Raw genomic sequence first — 24,444 nt, forward strand, 5'->3', positions numbered from 1 at the left:
GTGGTACATTAAATATATTTATAAAACTGTAAGGTTGCTCTTGTACAGTTTTTTTTTTAAATGACATATGAGGTTCTATACAAACACCAACTCCATCTAACTCCTGCTTAAACTAGACTTGCAAAAGTCCTTCTTTCTTTAAAACTCTCCAAAGAAAAACTGGCAGCAAACCATAAACATATAAATGCCATGAAATCAGTAGACACCCACAAAACAAAATAATCCTCATTTATATCTGCAAGCCTGTCATGGGAGCATTAAGTTTCAGATTGAGGAGCTAATTTTGTAAGCTTAAATCAACAATTATCAGTCTCCAGGGCAAAAAAAATGAACTGCTGTACTACAGTATATGGGTTAATAGAAGCTTTTTCTGGTGGCTAAGTGTTCTGGTGGCTAAGCTTTCTTCCTTGGTAATGAATACACAACAAACAGAATTTAACCACTGTAATCTTGTGGCTCCCAAAAGAGAATATACACTTCAATGTCTCAAAGGGATGATCGTACCATTAATTTTTGGGGGTATTTACCTCATAATATAAAGGTCTTTATTTTTTTTTCTTAAAGAATCTCACAAGTTTTGCAACAAATCTAGTAGGTTTCAGTTAAATATCATATGATAATTACCTGGAGAAATGTTAATATTAATTACAACATATTCTACAATGTTTAAAAGCATTTAACTACTTATAGGCATTATCTCTGAACGTACAAACGTATTGCGTTGGACGTGAAAGGGATTTAGAATGCTTTTATTAGTGGTGATTAAATTGTTCTCAGTACAGTAATGAAATATTAGACAGTTTGGGCGTTTTGAAAGAATGTATGTGTTACAAAAACTAAAAGTAAAGGGTAATTATTAAATTGTTTTTAAAGAAAGCAACAGCTAGACTTATATTCTTGAGAATAAATGAAATCTTAACCCCTTATATTTAATTACGTACTGTAATCCTTTTTTACCACTACACTTCCAGTCTATTTATAAGAAAGTAATCCTTATTTTAAACAAGTTAAAAAACAAAACTAAAAAATAATATTTTCCGCACTACACTAATAGATGAGGATATGACGCTAATACATAGATGGCATTAATAAAATTAGATAATAACCCATATTCAACCGCCATACAATGTTTTTTGATTCGGGTACAAGTACCCCATTTACAGACCCTGTGCTTTTATGTTCATTTCGCTAGATGGCTTAGATAGACGAACCCGTCAGTTGATAGGACCCTGCAGATTGCATTTCTGATCTTCACCTGTCCGCCTCCAGTTCAGCTTTACACCTGAAGTAGCTCTGACATAGTTTGGACCCATTATTATTTTGCTAAAGGCAAAATGGTCTCTCTCTTTGGCAGCATCTTACTGTTGGCATCAGTGGCATTCTCGGGCACCGTACTAGGTGACTTGGTTTTCCGTTGTCCCGTCTGCTCCGCTGAGCGGCAGGCTGACTGTCCGAAGCTTGTGACAACTTGCTTGGAGATTGTGAGGGAGCCCGGCTGCGGGTGCTGTCCCGTGTGCGCCAGACTAGAGGGTGAATCCTGCGGTGTCTACACCCCAAGATGCTCTAGTGGGCTTCGCTGTTACCCAAAGCCAGACTCCGATTTACCCCTGGAAGAGCTGGTGAAGGGATCTGGAACTTGCGGACGAAGAGTAGACGGAGAAGGCACTGGGAGCCAGGAACATGGAACTGGTAGTGGTACGTACTGTATAATTTCATTTTTTTAAGAAAAAAAGTGGTATCCTTCAATTATTTTTTGTTACACGAGTCCTGCAAGTTTATGTTTTTATAATCTGCTTCCCGTTTTTTATTACGTTATCTTCGTTCTATAAACACACGTTTATTCTCCGAGTCGACTGTAATGTACAGAACAATCTCGACAGCTATTTTCCATGCTAAATCTCCAAAATTGCTTCAACGTTTGCGTAAAGCCTGAAGATTTTTTACTTTATGGAGCAAATAAGAATTAAGACCCTTTTCGGGAAAACTTTAAAAGCCTTTGGTCTTGTTACCATTCCTTACAACCTCTTTCATGTAATTGTTTCAAACAAGCTAATTGTGTTTAAATTGTACATACATTTCAGCCTCATTGTGTTTTTTCTGACTCTTCTGATAGCATTTGTTTTCCACCAGATAAGTGAACTTTGTGAGATAAAAGGGGTTTTGTTGTGACTTACATTGACTCCCTGACAAAGCAGAACAGGCCTTTGAGGTGTAATGACTAGTCTAGTTTGTAAAGTGTAAATGAGCTGATTTAATTGAGCACAAATAATGCTACTAATTAATCTGAAACAGCTGCATGCATGGATCCCTAGCCAGCAGAAACAGGGCTGAGACATTTGTGTTACACAGCCAATAATAACATTGCCCACTGTGCTTTCATTTCCTAAAGCACAGATAAGAAGTTATAATATGAAAGAAAATTACTCCTCTATTTGCTTCTTTCAATTTTTCTGCTGGGATACTCAAAAATCAATTGGTTTTCTTGCATGTTTACATCATGAAACCAGAAAAAGAGTGCACTGTATTTCTAAAGACAAACAAAGACTGACCCCACTATCCTGTGGATTATATACAAAACAAATTGTACAACTAATCATCGACCGTATGGGATGAATTAATGTAATTTACAATATCACTGACAGAGATTAGTTATTCTGTCAGTATTTTAACATAGATGTATTAATGCAGATGCAAATAAATACAATTCATTAATTGCAGGTCAGCTTTTAATTTTTGGTATTTTTTATTATGCTTAACTGATATATCCAAATACAACATTATAGAATAAAAAAATGCACATTATTCCAGTTCTCTTGTATGTTATCAAGACTATTTTTTCCACATATCTTATTTAAATAGTAATACATCTAGCAGGCCGTTGATTAGCTAATGTATCTGTGTATTTAAGCCTAAAATTAAAGTGAAGGTGAGTAGTATTTTTAGAGGAGTACGAATAAACTTTATATTGCACCTTTAAAAGTAGCTTCTCAAAAAGCAGAGGTGAAAGTTATACTGTTCTTAATTAAAAATAGAGTTTAAAGAAATTCTTTTAAAATTGTATTACACTTTCCTGTTACTAACAAAAGTGTCAGTCACTGTCAGTTGGCTACCTGATTGTGTGTGATGAGTCCTGGAACAGCTTTCAGCAGGGTGCACTGGTGCTGAATTACCCACGTTAAAATGATGTTTCCATTCATCCAGCTAGGTGTCACTTGACATTTGGTTAATTGAGATGAAGCTGAAAGCAAATTTGTTTTTCATCAGACACAAACCATATATTTCACTGCACTCTCCCTTTGTGGTTAAAAAGGAACTGGACATATGAGGAGAAATGCCATGAGATTTTCAAATCCCAACTGTTTAATCAACTTGTGAAGGTTTGATCAATAACCTTTACTGACATTAAGAGCTGCTGTTACTAAGTTCAGTACTCTGCAAAAAGATTTTGAATGGCTGAATGGCAGAACAGGTGGAAGACAATGTCAAAATCTCCCTAGCGGAGAAAGTAAATGAAGGCTGCAGGCATGTCATCCAGTCATCCCTGCCATTAGATCAAGGCCCCTGTCTTTCAAGAGCATTCTTACGAAAGATGTGTAACAGCTAGTGTACAACAACTTCTCTAAATTAAGCATCATGCAGACATCTTCACTAAAAGCAAAATCTTCCAGCCCTTTTACCAAACCTTTTAGTGGCCAGGTAATCATAGTGGGAGCAGAACTGTTTCCAGTCATGTACTGGCTGGAATGTAGAAGTTACAAGAAGCAAACATCCAGCACTTGGATGATCATATGCAAGATAAGACACAGCTCTTCAAAGATGTCCACAAGGCCTACATTTTTCAGTGCAACATGGACACCACGTGGCTAGAAACTATTTTCTAGTACTACCTCAGGTGGCCAGGAATTATATTTCAGCATACTGTACAATGATAACAGGAGACTAAAAAATGGTAACTTTAGAAACAGAGTGTTGTGAAAGTGGTCATCAACCCTGGATTTCTTAATCTAATTGGGGACACATATACAAAACGCAGTAGAGTCTGTCTATACCAGATTGGCTTCATCAACCATCTTCAGATCCACAGATAAGGTGATCATCCAAGAAAAGACTGACAATTGACAATTGAATCTCATATTGAAAAAAAAAATTAAATGAAAATTAGAAGTAGGGCAGAATGATAGGAATGTGAAACCGTAATACAATGGAGAGTTTCAACAAATCCAAATTTATCTCAGGGGCACTCCAGAAACATTTTTTCTTCAAATTTCAAAATAATTATTATTGACTGTGTAGAATGCGGAAACATGAGTATAGAAAATTTGTGGTCAATAACCAATTGGGAAATAGGCACTACATCATAGTGTAGAGTGAAGGTGTAATTAAATGTATCTTCATGGAAAAAAAAGTAATTTGATTGAAAAGGGTCACATCTGTCTGTAACTGAAGTTTAAACCTCTTAATATAGTTTAAGATACAGTATACAGTATATATATACACTATACAGTAGTATGGAATCCAATTTAATAGTATTCAGAGTTGAAATAGATATGATTTAATGTTTGATCTTTGACTGAATTGAGCTCTAAATGCTAATCCTGTACTAGGAGCCAACACTAGCACTGTCTCCAGGCTGCTTGGCAAGTGAGGTGCTAAAAATCAGAGAACATATTCCAGGCCAAACTCCTTCAAACAAGAAATGTGAGAAACAAAAAATAATACTGAGATTATTGTGATAAATTATGAGATCATATATTTTTGTTGCACCATCTGAAGATACAGTACATAGGTCACTAAATGATCCTAATTGACATCATATGGTACCAGCATGATCTTCAGCAGGCGAAGGCCAGTGTATTCTTTTTTATGTACATCACATCTTTGATCTTCATCCCACCCCCACCCCCCAAACACACACACCATTTAATTTTTCTTTCTGGATTATTTTAAAAGAAAGAAATATTATCAAAAGTATCTTGTTTCCACAATGCTCCTAGGCACTTTAAACAAAAAACAGTCACATATGCTTACGGTCTCCTTATTTATACAGCAAACTTATCATAAGCACGTAAGAACTGAGGCACATCTCCTCAACAAAAGTTGGACTTTGAAGAAACATCGTGATATGCCCTCTAATTGAGGTTTAAAGCCGTTCCAATCCATTATGTCTTCATATCTCTAGCAGAACAGAAACTTAGAATAGGGTAGTGTTTTTCTTATAATTACATTAGGGACATCTGTTGAAGTTTCAGATACATTTAGTGCATACCTTTGTTTGGATAATTGGACTTCATTCAGCGTCACAGGTTATCAAAATAAAAGTAACAGCATTATTGCAGACATTCAGATTTTATAAAACAAACATGATTTGAAGTTAGTGTATTGTATATGTTGTTAATATATTGTATATGTCCTTGAGCCTTCATACCAAAAACATTTCTTTATAGCTTCTCTTTCTGCTTATGACTACAGTCTCTTTTTTAACTGTGGCATTGAAAAGGACATTTATGCTTTTTTTCTGAGTCATTATGGTCTTTTATATGTTATTTTAATTGCTATATGTTTTGTGGGAAATGCTATAGTGTGTGCTATAATTACTTTTCTTATAGTATCTTTTAAAGTTTATAAAGCATTAAGTAAAGACATGCTCTACCTGTCATTAGTACAACACATAAATTAGCAGCTGGTCCTACCACCTGAGTACATTAACACAATATATTTTTTTAACATAGTAAATAACAGGTAAATGTAAATTAAATAAGTGTGACAGTAGGCCATTTCTGCTGTTATTTTTAAATACATTATTTTAATATCTTATAATATAATGTTTTATTTTTATGTATTATGTTTTAATATCATGCAACCATGGTTTTGGCAGGAAGATAGGATCCACAACTCACAATTTGGATTCTCAGCAGGGAAAAGCACAACAGATGCCATTTTTGTGATGAGACAGTTACAGGAGAAGACACTAGAGAAAGGGAAAAAGCTGTATGTGGCCTTTCTGGACTTGGAGAAGGCATATGACCGTGTGCCCAGAGAGGTGGTGTATTGGTGCTTGAGGAAGAAAGGAGTACCAGAAAGCATGGTGAAGTTAGTTCAAGCAACCTATAGAGATGCAACTACGAAGGTGGTCACACATCGGGGAGAGACAAAAGAGTTTGAAATCACAGTTGGAGTACACCAAGGATCAGCATTAAGTCCTTTCCTTTTTATAAACATTATTGACACACTGACAGAGGAGGTAAGAACAGAAGTGCCTTGGGAACTCATCTTTGCTGATGATGTGGCATTGATGGCAGATTCAGAAGTAGAACTACAGGAGAAAGTGTTCAAATGGCAGAGGAGTCTGGAAAAGGGTGGACTGAAAATGAATGCAGAAAAATCTGAAATAATGGTAATGGAGAGAAGAGGAGATAAAGTACTATGACCAATGTTTAGGAGACAAATGGAGGAAAACTGAAACAGGTTGATGGCTTTAAATACCTTGGATCTAAACTGGTAAAGGGAGGAGAAACACTGGAGGCAGTAAAACAAAGAGTGAAAGCTGGATGGAACAAGTGGAGAGAAATAACTGGAATAATCTGTGACAGGAAAATTCCTAGAAAGTTAAAGTGCAAAATGTACAAGACTGTGATTAGACCTGTACTACTATATGGAGCTGAATGCTTGGCAGTTGGAAAGAGGGAAGAAAACTTGATGAGAAGAACTGAAATGAGGATGTTGAGATGGATTCTGTAGATTTCAATGAAGGATAAGATCAGAAATGAAGAAATCCGTAGACGATGTAGGGTGGTGGATGTAGTTGAGAAGATGCGAGAGGCAAGGTTACTGTGGTATGGACATTTCATGAGGAGGGACGTTGAGGAAGTAATAAAGAGGGTAATGGAATTTGAGGTGGAAGGTAACGGGAAGAGGCAGGCCTAGAAAGAGATGGATAGATTGTGTGAGAAAAGATATGGAGGTATGTGAATTCAGAAATAATGTAGAATGGGATGCTAATAGATATTTGAAAGGCATATGTAAGAGTTGCAGTTTGCTGTTTTACACGTGCACTGAAGTCATACATTTGACTTAGTTGAAAGTATTTATTGCTTATACTTGTATAGCACTTTTCTGGACACTCCACTCAAGGTGCTTCAGAGGTAATGGGGACTCCCCTCCACCACCCCCAATGTGCAGCATTCACCTGGATGATGCGACGGCAGCCATAGTGCACCACACATCAGCTACTAGTGGGGAGGAGAACAAAGTGATGAAGCCAAATCATAGATGGGGATTATTAGGAGGCCATGATTGGTAAAGGCCAATGGGAAATTTGGCCAGGACACCGGGGTTACTCCCCTACTCTTCGAGAAATGCCATGGGGTCATCTGAAGGATGGCGCCTTTTTACTGTATAGTGTCCCTGTCATTATACTGGGGGCATTAGAACCCACAAAGACTGCAGTGTGAGCGCCCCCTGCTGGCCCCACTAACACCTCTTCCAGCAGCAACCTTAGTGTTTCCCAGGAGGTCTCCATCAAGGTACTGACTGGGCTCACACCTGCTTAGGTTCAGTGGGATGTCAGATGTGAATTGCAGGGTGATATGGCTGCTGGACGTATTACCTATTTAAAGCAATAGTTTAAACAGTGATGAAACAAATATTTTATTGGGTACATAGGCAGGCAAAATATAACATGATGTTCTGTATTCTAAATGAGCAAAATCATTATTAATGTATATCTACTTTACCCGTCAGTAGGATTCTGTGAAAGTGCTTAAATAGAACAGATGCACTCTTGTAATATAACATGTAGTGTTGTGTTACAATTAAGTAATCTGTGGTTTTCACTGTTAATTTACAGTTCCAAATCATAAGGGTGACATCAGTATACAAATTGTGTTGTGGTATAGGTTAAGATTTTAACTTTCAGATTTGTAATGGGGGCTAGACAATATGGTAAGGAGAGGTGAGAAATAAACTGCATTCACTCAAATACTCGCATATGTCTGTCATCTCCAGTCATTAGCTGTAGGCTACAGAATGTGTCACAAATGAAAAATCCAGATTAAAGTCCCCAGCACCTAGCAAATAGATTTGGTAATATACATTTAGAAGGAGAGGTGCTGAAAAAAATATTTATTGTAAGATCTCTGTTCAGCCATATTTTTCCTCACAGACAATAGGAATCATAACTCAGAAGTTCCACAACAGTTGTGTCAGTTTGAAACATTGTTTTAACTTTTAACACATTTATTTTGCTTAATGCGGAACTAGCAATTTGGACCTCAACAAGCTGGTTTCTTTTTGCTTTTCAGAAAAATGCAGCTCTTACTATAATGTACAGGGTAGGTTTTTACCAATGAGATTATTATAAGTATTCAAAACTTTGATATGCAAAGTACCAAGTGAAGACCAGAGATGTTTCTTATAAAAATAAAAATATATTAGAAAGCTAATCTTTAAAAGCTTGTATTGCAATCCTAACTCAACAGCTGCTGTGAAAGATGCTGTTGTGAAATGTGAAAGAGGGAGAGCGTATAATCAACAATTATTGTTGGATTGTGAATTTGGTCATAACTGTAATAATGAATTTTTGTAGAAAGCTTATACCTCTCGATACTCTTCTTACAGGGACTAGAAAACACCTCTCTTCATTGGTTTGAGACTGGGCATGTGCTTGATCAACATAAAGGCTATGTTAGCTACACATCAAAATGTAGACTTAGATGTAGAAGTAGCCAAAGACTTTAAGAATTCCACATAAGATGTTACAGCATCTTTCACAGCAATTTGATTTCATTAAATGGAATGTTAGAACAATCTGTTGGTATCTGATATCTATGGCAAAGGACTGCCTTGGCCAACCAAGCAATCCAATGTGAATCCGTCTGATTTTAACCTTGGAGTTCTAGTCTATCCTACACATTATTGATGATTTAAAGGCAGGAATTTAATGAGAACGTTATTTAATTGGGAAGTACAGTGGCACGGTGGTTAGGGCCCTGGCTTCAATTCCTGGGGTGCTATCTACAGTATGTAGAGTTTGTATGTTCTCCCTGTGTTCTCATGGGTTTCCTTAAGGTGCTCCAGTTTTCTCCCGCTCTCTAGACGTACTGGTAGGTTAATTGGCTTCTGGGAAAATTGGCACAGATGTGAGTGTGTGTTTTTGTGTCTGTGCCCTGCAATTTGCAGGTGTATACGGCCTTGTGCCTGTTGCTTGCTGGGATAGGCATTGGCTCCCCCCACAACCCTGTATCAGATAAAGTGTTGGAAAATGGTTGGATAGCTGGTTATTTAATTTAACCTAATTCACGTGAAAGTGTATTACAGAATTTACAGACTAAATTGACTACTGTCTTTTGGAATTAATGAGAACATAGATTAAGGCAAGCCGAACAAGTTTTGAAACAGGGTATGAGCTTTCAGTGTTGAAATGTAGTTTATTTAATTTGCTTATCTTAAATGATAGAAATATTATAACTGTGGGAAATGGTGAGAGGAATAAAAAGTCACTGTACATAAGTTGGAGTCTTCTTATCAGGTGTTGACTGTCCATCCAATTCCAAGGTATAGATAGTGTTTCAGATGTTTGGGGGTTTCTTATCTGAATAATGCACAGAGCTCTTCTTGGCTAAGCTTCTAAGCTCTCAGGAGACACTGCATGCCAGACATTGCGGTTGCTCTTCACACTCTACGTTTTCCTATATTTCTTTCTTTCGCTCTCTCATTTGCACTGTCTGTGATTAGAGGATCCTCCCTTATAATTGCAATACAAACCCCATGGCAGCCAATGTGCCACGGCTTGCTCCTGGCTTACTCATTCAGACACGCACACCACTACAGTTACTTCTACCTGAGGTGTCCTTAAAAGCCTGGCGGGGTGTAATTACCAGGTGAGAGGAGAGAGCCTCATTCTCCTCCTTGGGCTGTGAGTGTATGTCAAGACCTGCACATAGGCAGACCTGCGATTTAATGTGCAATACAAAGCCAGTAAGGTGGTTCAAAGATCTAGAGGAATAAAAAATTGAAGCCATTCTCTGTAGGCATTTTTTCACCCCCTGAAGACAAAAAAAGGTGATGAAAAAAGGTTTAAAACTGTCAGTCATTCCCACACAAATACTCTGCAGGGCTTGCTGTGGTTTTCAAGCTGAGTCACTAAAAGCATTCCTTACAGAGGAGGAATTCAAAACAATGGAAGGCTCAGTGCACACACATACAACTTGCACACATCTCAAACAAACATGTACGTGATTAATTGTGTTATGGACTAATACTAAATAGCTTTAAAAATACATAGTATAAAAATATTTGCCCAAATTCATGATCAGTCATTTGATTGCCAGCTAAGGAGAACTGATGTGTATTAATAAGCTTTATGTTATATTATAGGTCTACACTGACATACCTGAAGATCTTAGAATTCATTTTTTGCAAGTCAAATAGATAATAATTTTTACTATTTTTTTTCTTAAATGGTGCTAGAAATTATTGGATCTCACAACCCATGTCTTTCCATTCAAAGAAAGGTGCCAGATTATTAACAGCAAATTAAAGCATATACAGTTATTGGTCTAATTCTAAGTATATATGTCAGTCTTGGAACTGCCTGGTATTTTTCTTTCTAAACCCCTGGAATTGAAACTACCAATGATCAATCACTGAGTCTCACGCAGTTATGTGATGGATGAATGACATCCAGACTTTCCTCTTAAGATATCAGTCGACAGTCAAGCCATCTACCCTTTCTCACACTCTGAACCCCATGCTGCCCACAGAAGAATTAGTATTCAATAGGTAAAAGCCCTCATTGATAACACTGCAGGTCTCACAGGAACCCGATATCCCCACATGGACCACTGCCAATGATTTCCAGATCATCTGGAGGCTGACCACCCAATTGAGTCTCAGCTAATTTTGCACTAACAGAAAGTGAATTCTGTCTCAGTTGCTGATGACGAAGCCCAGACTCAAAACTGATGATGTCTGCATTACTAGGCTCAGCTGATGCTTGGAATTCCACCTTCATTAGTTGTCACCTGAGACTTAACAGTAGACATACACACAATCAACATAATTTATTATTATTATTGCACATAATTAAAAAAAGATCTTTGCATCGATTAATGCTTAATTGAGTGTGAAACAAAATCATATACACTTGTCATTTCTAGAAACTAAATATTAACACAGCCACAGATAAGCACAATCATACATAATCAATACATACATATCTTCATTATTTACTAAAATGTACCATGCTAAATATTGGCAATTTTGTTGCAGATTGAATCATTATGGTTGTACAGTTGCCAGTATAAACAACTAAATAAGATAATGTAAGACTACAATATTGAAACAAACAGTATTTTAGGATTTGGCAGCAGCTGTAAACCACTGCAACAGCGGGGACAGCAATATGTGAATGGGCATACTGTACATGGATTATAAAAGTCATTTTGCTTTTAGAGAAACAGAAGTGTTTAATGTGTTGTAAAACCAATCAAAGGCTCAGCTCGTCTTTAAATAAATTAATTGTATCATATTAATAATTTAAATTGCTTATTAAATACTATATATTATATCATATATCATATAATATATTGTATGAAAATTGTGTTATAAAATGTGATGTGTATCCCTCTATGAGCATTGGGAACAAGCTTTTAACCCAAAAAAGAGTGCACTCTCTAATACAATTAAAACTCAAGAAAAACATTCTATTGTTTTTGTTTTTTGTATGAATAGCATTAAAATTGATTTTGAGATCACTCTCCTCAAGATGTACTGTATCTGATGGAACATTTGTATAATGTAGGAAACAAAAACGAATCATAAAAACAGAGGATTACATTGATGCAATGAATCAACACAAGGTTCCTCAGACTTCTCATACTGCCTTTGTTACATTTTCAGATTTTTGACCCAGCCAAAACTTGACCATGAATTTTTATGTCTACACTGCTTCCAGTTCTGCAAAGTACAGTTTAAAATTTAAGATGAGCTCATTTTATTTCATATACAGCGTAATGCGCTACAGATTGTACCCAAGGGGCTTTATTGAAACACTAGAGATATAAAGGTCTCTTTTAACTGTTCACAGTTGTAGGTTAATAATGTGATTTGTGCTTTTCTGTGGAAAATAAGGGAGCCATCTACCCATATTTTAACCTTGGACATTTGACCAGGTCATACTCTAATACTGATAATATATCAAACATTTACAGAGATGGTGCAATAGTACATGGTTGTACAACAAAATATGTATGTTTAGAATGTATACGGTACCTAATAAAATTAAAAGAACAGCTTTGCACTATGTATTGTTTAATGTTTGTTATGTGAAGCACTTCTTTAAATGAAAATGACTATGTTTCTGATATTGAAAAAATAAATAAAAACACAGATGATTTGTCACCCCCTGACCAATATACACACATACCAACACATACAGACCAATGAATTAACCAGCAGCTGCCTTCTATCCTGACTGGTGTGATTACAAATTCATGTAATTTAAACTGGATGTTAATTTTAGGGATAAGGGTCAGTGACTAGGAAGCAATAATAGAATGGGAGTTTGGTCTTATTTACCATATATTTCAAGTTCCTTAGTAGTATAACAAGAAATTAATGATTGTTTTATTTTAATGCTATGCTATTAGAAATGAATGGACACCAGCAGAAAAGATTATTAATTTTAGTCTTTACAGAAAGATGGAAATGTTTATAAAGGAAATGTCTGGAAAGTTTTATGATGGTAATTTAACGTTGTCCACATTAATTGTGCTAAATTGTGTTAATTTAAAACAAATTTTAGTTTGTTCAATGTTTGATTCTTACAAGAAAAAAATACATAGCAAGTGTATTCTGAAGGAAGTGAACAATGTGCAATCCATTGTATTTCCCTTCAGGATCTAGCCTATGTTGAAAAAAAAATGAAATGATAAGTTGTTCCTTCATGAAATGTCACTTTACAGTCTGCCTGCTGATTCACAAGGAACATTTCCAAGCCTAGGAATATGATTTATGATTTCACAGAATAAGCGTTTCGTATATACATTTGTAATTACACATTAGACAAACCTGTGTGAAATATGCTGGCACGGCACATTCAGTTAAAAACGCTTTCGGCAGGTTGCATTCGTTCCTCTAATTAACCTGCAAGTTTAAGTCCCCTTCGTCAGCAAGAAAATGAAAAGCCCTTCTTTAGCACCTGAGATTGCTTTGTGGTAACTGCTTAGAATAAGGTGCAAAGGAAAAAGAAATAGTTTCTATATTGGGTGATATTTTAACTGAGAACAAACAGAGGGGAAAAAAATAAGACACTGAAGAAGAAACATCCATGCTTTATGAGAGCAAACCAGTGAGAATTATACTGACATTATTTACTTCCCACTTATTTGTTTATACTACCACAACCAGAATGATAATGTATTTGTTACATCCTCAATACATAATAAAAGTGTTTAGAATTTCTGCTCCACTTCTCTCTGACAATTTAAATGGTAGGTTTGATACCCACCTTCTGCACTACTTATTAAAGATGATAAGTAATTTCCTTCAGTGTCCGGGCTCTTTGTTCTGCACCTGAAAAGCTAATATTTTTTCAAGAAAAGGAAGAGCACAAAGTTTAGATTTCAAACTTTTTGAGAAATGTGGCAGTGGGCTTTTTACGTTCAAAGTATTATGTGCCATCATTATACTGATAACACTAACAATGTCTTACAAGCAGCATTGGCATTCTAAAAACAGTTCAGAATCTGTGATGTAACATTTTAAACGTTTCAGACATTAATCCAGACATTAAGGAAATACTAATTTTTACATATAAATAGAATAAAAAAATCTAAACCAAAAATCAAAACAACACCAAGCCTGTGTATCTGACCTTAACAGATTAAGTCCCTGTTACATCCCTTGTTATTTTCTTTCTGAGTTAAGAACTTTGTTTGAAGTCTCTTGCCCTGTAGGCAGATAAGCTCACAACAAACTAAATTCACCTTTGCCTTTCTTTGTGCTGGCAAACAGATGCAAAAGGAGGCCCCATTTTAAAAACATAGAAGGCATTGATCCTGTCATATTATCCAAACATCACTTCTGGGGACACGAACCTTCAACTGAAGAATGTTTAATTGAATAAATAAAAATCCAGATAGAATAGTAACTAGCTCAGCCTTGTGCATTTCTTTTCAATTTACCATCTTTCAGTAACTTAAAGTATCCTACATCCTGAATCTCTGACTCTGACATAAAATTGTCAAGCTTTAGTTTTTTTGATGTTTTGTTTTAAACTGTACAATTTTCTGTCAATAATATTCCAAGCTACTAATATACACATAATATTTAACGGCTTGGTAAAAATGATTTAATTAGTAAAGGGATTTTTTTCTTATAAAGGTCATTAGCACATACTGAAATGATCAGTTAGAGCAATTAGCATTGTTCCATGTTGCCATGTTGCCTTCTAAACAAATTCAAACATTATACTGTACCACAAGTGAGATTTGCTAGATTTTTTCAGTAATATGAGCGGTCACAGAAAGAACATTAAAGTAATGTTTTGAGGTAAAACTTGCATTAACTTCTTCCTTTCAGCATATGTATTTTTTCCACTGACTCCATTTCTCCTCTAGCATTTCTCTTACAAGTTTTATGCAATCCTAAACGCTGTTGTGCTAGCAAAAAATCGCCATTTATTTTGTTTTAATAGAAGAACTGCTGATTTTTTGGTACAAAGTTGTGAAAGTTGCCATTATAGTATGAATTGAAGAATTGCTTATTTCCTGAGGGTAGTTCAATGGGACTATGGAAGATTGTTTAATTGTTAATGCTTAACCAAAAAAGTAAACTATGGAATTCCAGTCAATGTCTTCTTTTAGTTTTCCACTGGAGAGGGTTATGTCTGAGGTTCAGGAAGGGCATGGACCAAATTCTCATTCACTATGTATGGTTCAACTAACAAAAAATTCCTCACCTCAAATAACAAACTCTAAGTTAACTTTAGCAGGTTAACTTTATCTTTAAGCAACCTAGAGGCTGCAAAAAACAACACATTGCCTGACTCTTTTCTAAACAGCACAATCAAATCTGTAAATATATTAATTATTCAACATTATCATGTTGAATCAAGTTTGTCGATCCCTACCTTTGCATTGTTGGTTTGCATCCCCAGTTTCCTTAGTTCATCTGACACAAAATCTGATTTCTCTTTTTTATATAAAAACCTTTTCTGCTTTTGCTTCTACTAATCCCACCAATATTTATATCCAGTTTATTTTTATATCCAGGAGGTGACGTTAGGGTGCACTTTTGTGTGTTTTTAAAGGACATTTGCTAATTATTTATGAATGTAGTCGCTAGCTCACATCTTCCATTTCAGCTAAAATAACCAGGAACAGATAAGGAATATGAATGTGTTAAAAGCTTAGACCAGTTAATTTTGACTTCACTCTCAGACATTTGATTTTGTGGAGAGACATTTAATGTAGACAAATGATAACCTCTAATAACGGACCTCCATAATAAATATGGAGGACAGTAGACAGTCACAAAAACAGGACATGAAACCCTAATGAATGCAACAGCTTTTCCCATCAGCTTTTCAATATGAATCAAGAAGAGCAGTGCCTTAGAATGTAGTATATTTAAATGATTTATCTGCCACACAGCAAAACATGTTTTTACTGTCTCTCACAGTGTGTCTTGTGTTGTAGACTGTAGACGTACACGGTTTACAGTTATGTATTTTCACATGTGCTGTAATTAGAAATGTATCAGTATAACTTTGAAACACTTTAGATACTAATATCCAAGGGAAAAAAGCATATGATTTGAATTTGATGGTGAGGTAAGAGCAAAACCACTTCTATATGCAGCTATGTCCACTGTACATACTGTACATATACAAATAATAATTATTTTCTATTCTGCATGCTTTTAAATTTCACTGTACACCTAAAATGTTTTCCTTTCGGCTATTAATGTCACAGAACAAAATTCATGGGGGATTCTTGTACCTGAAATCACATAGCATTTGTCCTTACCTTCTTTCCTAACACCCTTTCTGCTCTCAGTCAGCTCATACCAGTAACCAGATAATCTGGTTCCACAGTTCTTCTTGTCCACAATAGCCTTACCCATGAGCATCATGTGTGTCTAGCAATCTAATGTATCAATTTCTTACAATACGTGCCCATCCATTTACATTAGCAAAATAGGAAGATGACTGACCAACCATTTCAGGTTTCAGGTAGCCATGTCAGGGACATAGTTCCCCATTTTACATTTCCCAACCATGATTACACTAACCTTTATGTCTGTGTCCTTTCAAAGGGACATACAGGATTTCAAAGAGTCGTATTCCAGAAAGATATCAGAAAACAGTCTCTTTAATTAAATAAGGTTCACATCTTTCCCCACTCCCAATAATCAATTTATGTCTTTCTAAATCTCTCGATTCAGTTACATATTTCTGCATTTTTTTAAACTCATTTTCATATCTTTAGACCCTCTTTTTCTCCTCACCTTTTCCATTGTCAAATTGTCTGTTGTTTTCCTTTCAATGATAAATCCTTTATTACTATGCATACATGCAAAGCATGTTTTTTTATTTTGTTTTTAGCATAACATTTTAATTAAAAAAACGACTTTATATTTCTTCCTGTAATAAATGCTAGCTTGTAAGAAGACCATTAAGGGTTAAAGTGGTATTAAGTGTAAGAATATGTAGAAGTCACACAAAATATGAGATATATGAATATTTCTTTTGGTCTATCACTGTTTTAGAAAGTAGAACCATCTAAAAAGACTTCTAATACTGCTTTGCATATATTTAAGTGGGCAACCACAAACAGCAGTTTTGCCTTTATTGAGGCTCATCTGAGGCAGGCCAAGGAAATATAAATGAAGACAATGGATACTTATAATTATATAAAATGACAGATGTCTGGTGCAAAACTACCTGCTAACAAATTTTGAAACGAGGCAAGTTCTGAAAATATTGCTTATTGCTTGGAAAGTTAGACACTATTCTTATCCACTTTCTCCCCATTTGGGTGTGAAGTATAAAACCACAGTTCTTGGCTGGACAGTGCATTAGGAATTCATTCATTCTGATAGCTTTGTTTGTGCTTACACACCTTGATGACATCAGTGTAAGCCATTTCAATTATTGTTTAGGACATAATGCTGCTGTATCTATTTTTGAGTAGATAAGCAGATGTCTATTTGTGTGCTCAAGTTGCTAAAACCAGACAGAGGTACAGACGATAAAACCAGACAAAAGAATGTTAGCCTTTTTTACTCAGCAAGCAAAATCTAAACTTTATTCTGGGGGACAAATATTATCCCCTTACTTTTGTCTATTGCACATTTATGAGCAATATTTATATTTCCACATTTATGAGCATATCCAGAAATGTCTGTGTCTAGCATAGAAGGAAACACCTGCAGCAATTGTTGTTAGAGGTACTGTCAGTCCACGTTGGGTGCTGTTTATAAAAGTTACCAAGTCAGTTTAATTAGTTTGCCCTGATCTATATTTCGTCTTTCACTGCAACATCATAAAGGTTGCTGAAAAAAGTGTTTTCACTAGATCTTCTACTGCAGGGATACCTCTGAAGACTTGTCTTTCAAGTAAAGGGAGTTACATATTAAAGCACTGAGAATAGTTTTGCAAGTTACTATTTTCAAGACAGTTTGTATTTGTGATACGCTAAGTAAATGTACTTTAATTGTAGAGCCAATGTTTTGGTATTTGTACAGATATATACATAAAGTTTATACTGTATAAAAGTATATAAATATATAAATAATACATTTATTAAGTCCCCAATGGTAGGGGCCTTATGCGGTGACCTGATGCGGCAGCGGTGAGGGCGCCCACGTGAACCCTGAAACGTTACAATATGAATGTGCTTTTCACAAAGGAACATTGGTATTAACTTCAGAAAATTGAAGAATTTACTTAAAATTAAGCAAGCAACAATTAGCCAGGTCCTTTTAAAGGAACAAGGGAGTGTATAGATTAGATAAAACATACTTGTGATCATATATACCCAGTTTAGGTATGTGCAGTTGAAACACTAACAAGATCTGAAATTTAACCATGGTTATGCATGGAGATATTTACATGCTGAGTGAAGCCAAAGCGTACGTAATTTTTTTTTACAGAACTCATGTTTAGTAATCACAAAAACCTCTGAAAGTCAGCTTGAAATGCTTCAATACTTGTTTTAGAAAGAAATCATAATATGCAATTGTAAAACGTGAGTTACTTCAGTTAATCAGTTTTGCATTTTTCTAAGCATCAATGATTATATTATACAGCAGGTCGTCCACATCAAAATACATTATCAAGTGGGTTCAGTTGTTTAAACTGATATTTGAAAAGAGCACTGAAATGTTTTCAGAGTATCTGCTGTCCCCTTTGAAGACTACTTGGCAAGTGATAACTGATTTTCTAAATATATTCCACAGAGAAGAGGGAGAGAGCAATTTTCTGTACTGTCAGAAAATTTCAGCGTGTAATTAAGAGCTAAACTCTTTAATTCAGAACCTTTCAAAGCAGTAATGATTTTGAAGAACATCTGTTATCTTGTCCTGTAACACAATGTTACAGTATTTTGTAGAGGTAACCGCTACAAATTATTGATTGCTTGTACATATTAGTGCTTTAAGTTTGAAGCTTTTGAAAATTATTCTTAATATGCTAACCAGTTCAGACGTTTTACACCTTTTTGAACAAATATCTCTCTGTCAGAGATCTGTTTAGCTCATTTGACTAATAACTAATTGATTTAAGGATCCCATTTAAACCAGACAGCAAGGATACTGGTTGTTCTTTGTATAAAGAAGTGTGTCCTTTTCCCAGCCTTTTCTATACTTTCTACTTGTACCTTTGGGTATTGAGATATTAAACTGCTTCACCTAAGCTTCAGTAATTCATATAATCCCTGCTCCAAAGCTCCGAACACCTCCTCTTCTTCTGTTCCCCTCTTTTTGTAAAAGCGGGAGTAAATACTTTTTTTATGTAAGGTATTGGTTAGAGTAAGTCAGTCATAGTGATTTATTACCCATTGTGTTGGCCCGTTGGAAATTAGCTACATTTTTGCCATATAATGCATAGCTTAGTTATATGGTTAAAAAACCCATTTAATTCCTAATATCATTTTTTTTCTTAAATAGCAGAAATGGTGGACCACTCAGAGGTGAGCCTGACGGACCACCAGCCTGAGGAGAGGAGCACAAATGGTCAATGGTTGAGTCCAAAGGATATTGCAGTTCGACAGCATACCAAAGGGCTAAGCCTTAAGATGCACACAGGAAACAGACTACAGGATGAACCCAAAAGGCCTCGTTTGAAACCTGTCAGTGTAAACTGTGCTTACTAACTAAAAACACATTAAAGCAGTAAAGGATTTTGTTTGTGATAATTTGCTTAGACATTTAAGTGAAGCAGATTTTTCTCAATAACCGTCTTTAGTATGAATGAAAATAGGACTTGTTTGTGGGGGTTGGGGTTATTTTGGATAGAGGATAAAATTACTTGTTTGCAAAATTAGGTTACAAAATCTTTCGCCAAACTAAAAACAATATGATAGAAGTGTATCATTACATAAACCATGGAAAATGTGGTATAGAGACTGTAGTTATAAGGTAGATCTCCTTTGTTGAGGCAGAGGATAGTTTATAACAAGATCTTTGCTTAATGTACTTAGTACTGTAGTGCCCTCTTCTGGTACAGAGCAATTATATTTTTTATAATAGTCAGATGAATATGTCTGAAGACTTTAATTAATAACAGACAAAAGTCTAAAAAAACTGAAAATAGTATTAAACTTAAAAATCAATATGTTGATTGATTTCTGTTTTAATGTAATGACTCTTCAGAATCAATTCTGAATGAATATTCTTGCTCTGCAGAGTCAGTGCCAACAGGAGCTGGACCGAGTTCTTGAACGGATCTCAAAAATGCCCTTCAGTGATGAAAGGGGTCCACTGGAGTACCTGTATGCACTTCACATCCCCAACTGTGACAAACAAGGGCTCTACAACTTGAAACAGGTGACACTCTTCAATCATATTTACCTTCAAATATTTCATGTATAACTCCAGGGACTCAATTATAAAACCTTCTGAAAATTAAATGAAACCAGTTTGTCCCATGTCTCATTTTAAAAATTGAGGTTCACTGATCTTTGATCACTGATGTTTTTTTAATCTTGAAACTTATGTGTCATAGTGTGAGTTTGGCAAGGAGAAAATAATTATTAGAATGTGCAAGTTACATTTGTAATACTGTTTGCTCATGGAGACATCAATAAATCAAATTTAAAGTGTAATAATTTGCAAGTCATCATTTTATTCCTGTAATAATTTGTAATTCCTGTAAATTCTGCTTTTCCATATCCATGCCTTTTTTAGAAAAAATACGTTGTGTATTTTTTTTCCCAAATGTGTTCTACCCAGTTCAATTCTGACCATCTTTTTACAATACTAATGGCTCACTGCTATGAAATGCTATGGCAAATTAGCAGTAGTTGGGATTCTGCCATGTTTATATTATTTTCACACCCCTACTGTTGAGTATATAATATCCCTAATTAAGCTCTTGTATTTCTCCTGTGTTTCAGTGCAAGATGTCTGTAAATGGCCAAAGAGGTGAGTGCTGGTGTGTGAACCAGCACACTGGAAAGCCGATCCCAGGATCTCCTGTGGTGAGAGGGGACCCCAGCTGCAAGCAGTACATCACTGGGCTTCAGACCCAGCCTCCTATGGCCTCTCAAAAATAACCCTCCTGAGAAAAAGTGCTGGAAATTCTAAAAGTTATGGAGTACCAGGATTTGAAGCAGTTATACAAGTTACAGATGTATGTTATAGTTTTGTTTGGAACATATAAGTCAAACCTCCATGATATCACAAGAAAAAATAAAGAGCAGGGAGACATGGCAAAGGCAAATGTATGCACAAAATCAAGTCACAAAAATAAACTAGAAATAATTTTTTAAGGGTACAAAATTGGCTGTATTTTATAGATACAGAGTACATTACAAGCAACATAGATTTTTTTTAGATCTCCTTTTTAGTATTGCAACTAGTTTTCTAGCTATTTAAGGCAATGTAGTCCTTCATTTGTTCAGCTGCTGTTGTTCAGGCCCAGTTCCATTTTTATTTATTCAACTTTTCCTTTGGCAATTCAGGCTGTCGCCGAAAAAGAGAAATCTTTAAGATTGGAATAGATTTGTTATTGATATATAACTATATATCAATCACTGCACCTCAGTGCACCTCACTCCATTCCTTTCTACCAAGATGGTTTAATCTCACTTTGCTGTCAACATCCCTTCTACACATTGCACTTCTCCTTTCGGTACTAGTGTACAGAACTCGACACTGTTATTGTGCCAATAGATAGCACTGCCAGATTTGTCACTGAGCCTTGTGTTAAAGAATGAATGCATGATTTTTTGGCGGCTAAAATAACCCTGTTCTCCAAGCCCTTCTGCACTATAAAGAACCATGTGGCATTATCTAGGGGAATTACTAATGAAGTGCTGACAGATAGCAAGATTAGGAGAAAGCGATTGACATTGACAAATGTGATATTAAGTGGGTTTGACTATATAAAAAATTGTATGTTTGCATATATATGCGTGCGATGCTGACTGACTGTACAACACCTAGCTCTGTTATACATATTTCCAAGTAATGATGGAGAAGCCACCCACACGTTTGTGCCCAGAACATCTGAAAACAATGCCAAGTACTGCACAAGTTCAATGATCTTGATAGTAGTTGATGGCCAATGTTTTTAACATATATGAATAGCAGGTCTATCTGCTGATTTTAGATAGTGTAACAGAAGGCCTTTACTATAATATTTAGGTTTTGACACCTTACAAGGTAGCCCACGTGCACATATATACTCAATTGATTAGGAAAAATGCCTTTAGATAAGACCCCATAAAACATCAAATACTCTATTCATTACATTCTATTCATTACCAAAGAACTTCGCAAATGGCTAATACATACATTGTTTCTTTGGTCTTACTTGGTAATTAACTAGAATAAATGTGATTTACCAGCATTGAATCTCTAAAATATGAAATTGTTATCTTATAGATTTGATTCATGTGTATGTAATTCACTGTAGTTTGAGCTTACTTTAAATTAAAACAATCTCTAATGTTTATTCACATTGAACAATTAATTCTGGTGTGGGTGGACTCATGTCCCAAATTAGAGTTTGAACAGGAGCCACAGAGGTGTATTATTTGCTTTTTGGTGCATCCAACTGTCACTCAAAGCATTTTTAAAATGAGAATACAAAAATGTTTTTTTTTAATACAATAACAAAGAAAACTATAATAATCCTGTACAATTCATCTGGGGAAAACAAAATAAAAACAAAGTGCTTCTATGCATATTTACAAAATGCAATTTCTTTTTAATTTGAAAAAAGAGAATGTAGACAACTATTGTCTTTTAAAACAAAGTTAAATTTGTAATTCTATTACAAAACAACAGAAGTAGAATAAATGATCTGAAAACTTGTAGAAAATCACTTAATTAAACACATAAGCATTTTCCTTGAGTTTTGTATAATGAGTCTTTTATATATTATCATTTAATCCAATATTTTATTGAAAATGTTTTCAAACAATTAGACATTTTCTTGATTTTTATTTTAATGTGACCTAAGTGTTATTAATGAGTGGAATATACAGTATATATATATATCTCTAATGTGATTTCCTGATGCAGATTTATACATTTTATATTCATGTCAAAAGGTGCCTTGATTGCAACCACTGACCTAAACTCCTGCCTGGAAGCTGGATAAGATTTTTTGTGCCAAGATGAACAAATTCTTTTCAAAATTAATAGTTTTCAATTTCTAAATGATCAGTCCTTCTTTTACCCTTTTTTGAAGAGTAGTTGTTTAATGGAATTGACATTCAGTGCCATAAGACCTGTACTAACAAATGTATGTCTTTTACATGTGTGTCTGCTGAATCACCACTAGAGCACAATTCTGTGGAGGAAATGTTGCCTCTGTTTTGTTTCTTTCTTTGAATTCCAGCTCAGAAAAAACTTATTTCTTCCTTGTTTACCAATAAATATTTGGAACATTTATTTCTTTCTTCATCCGTCTCTTGTTTACAAATTAACCTTTGGCTTTTGTTTTAATCATATGCCTTCTTAATTAGAACCTTCAAAAGAACCTTGCAATACAAAGTGTTTAGAAACCTTTCTGTGTTTTTACTAAAAGTATTTTAGAAGCCTTTAACTATGGTCTTAAAAGGCTAGTGTCATATTTATAAATTCTGAAACTTTTCATATCAAAATGCTGAGTTTCATATTTAAATAATGACACAGAAATGTCAAGTAAACTTGATTGTTAACTCAGTATGTTTTATTTTAGGCATAATTTGGTTGTTTGATAAACTCACAAATTTCAAATTGAAAGATTCAAATTATTCCTAATAATATTCAGTGCAGGGTAAATGAAATAAAAACACAGTACCATCCCAATGTATTAGAATAAGTCTTTCATTCCAGTTTTCATAAAACCTCTTTCATGAATTCAATTTTCATTAAATCTATTTCAGAGAGTTCACAGAAGAAGAACGAAACCACAGGTATAATTACTAATTGACCAAGACTGGATCAGCCAAGAAAAGTATCTTAAGCTGAACATAGAAATTATCAGTTGTCATGAAAAAGTCTAAAACAACTGTTAGTGACAGTTTCTAGCTTGCAGAGGTAATGGTATTAAAATTGAAAGTCTGAAGAAGAATTATAAAGGTTACACTACAATATATAAGCCTCTCATCCGTGCAAAAACCAGAAAAGCCAGATTAGAAATTACCTGTAAGTCCAAAGTTTTTTTTTAATGGCTGTTTGGCAGATGTACTGTATAAGATATTACTTTTGCAAAGTGTTGGAATGTTAAAGTGTGGTGAAAGAAGGGAGCTGCAGAGATCCCAAAGAGGACCACCTCATCATGGAACTGGTTCACTCATTTTTTGAAGAAACTAATGGTGAAGCAGAATCAATGCTGATGTTTACTGAAACCTGTAAATGTCTGCTTATGTAGAAGAAAATGCTTTCATATCATTGGGTGGCACTTCAGGATTTGGGATGTCAATGATTCAAAACATATGGCCAATGAAACCAGATTCATCAGGAGAAAAAAGATGAAAATGTTCAGAAATGGACTTGCCCAGATATAAATCCAAATTGAGCATGCATTCTACATGCTGAAGACACAATTGAAGTCAAAACACCCAAGAATAGGCAAAAACTCAAAGTGGCTTCAGCCAAAGATTACTGTGAACCTAGGGAATTTGGTGAGCTCAAGGGACTGCAAACAAGAAATTATTACCTCAAGTGCAAAGCCAAGCAACCAAATTCTGTTTCTATACTTGTAAATGTACTTAAAGTGAATGTGTG

General features: G+C 35.1%; 1 protein-coding gene across 2 annotated transcripts; it reads left to right on the forward strand.

Annotated features, from left to right (window-relative positions):
• The first annotated feature begins 1,211 nt into the window (after positions 1 to 1,211).
• LOC148648953 (insulin-like growth factor-binding protein 2-A) lies at positions 1,212 to 23,124 on the forward strand. Of its 2 annotated transcripts, none has more exons than XM_088607402.1 (4): positions 1,212 to 1,695; positions 19,174 to 19,352; positions 19,909 to 20,049; positions 20,619 to 23,124. In XM_088607402.1, exons 1-4 carry the CDS (start codon positions 1,335 to 1,337, stop codon positions 20,775 to 20,777), a joined length of 840 nt encoding a protein of 279 aa, XP_088463528.1. In that variant the 5' UTR covers positions 1,212 to 1,334; the 3' UTR covers positions 20,778 to 23,124. The 2 variants fall into 2 exon arrangements, with proteins under 2 accessions (XP_088463528.1, XP_088463527.1); XM_088607401.1 differs by having other exon boundaries at positions 1,216 to 1,695; positions 19,171 to 19,352.
• Positions 23,125 to 24,444: the final 1,320 nt, after the last annotated feature.

The sequence above is a fragment of the Lepisosteus platostomus genome, chromosome 14, assembly GCF_059453375.1.
Source record: "Lepisosteus platostomus isolate fLepPlt1 chromosome 14, fLepPlt1.hap1, whole genome shotgun sequence".
In the NCBI taxonomy this organism is placed as follows: Eukaryota; Metazoa; Chordata; class Actinopteri; order Semionotiformes; family Lepisosteidae; genus Lepisosteus; species Lepisosteus platostomus.

Coding starts and splice junctions, on each gene's coding strand:
- LOC148648953 (XM_088607401.1), top strand. CDS start 1,335: ATGGTCTCTCTCTTTGGCAGCATCTTACTGTTGGCATCAGTGGCATTC. Junction 1,696..19,170: donor GGAACATGGAACTGGTAGTG/GTACGTACTGTA, acceptor TTTCTTAAATAG/CAGAAATGGTGGACCACTCA. Junction 20,050..20,618: donor GGCTCTACAACTTGAAACAG/GTGACACTCTTC, acceptor CCTGTGTTTCAG/TGCAAGATGTCTGTAAATGG.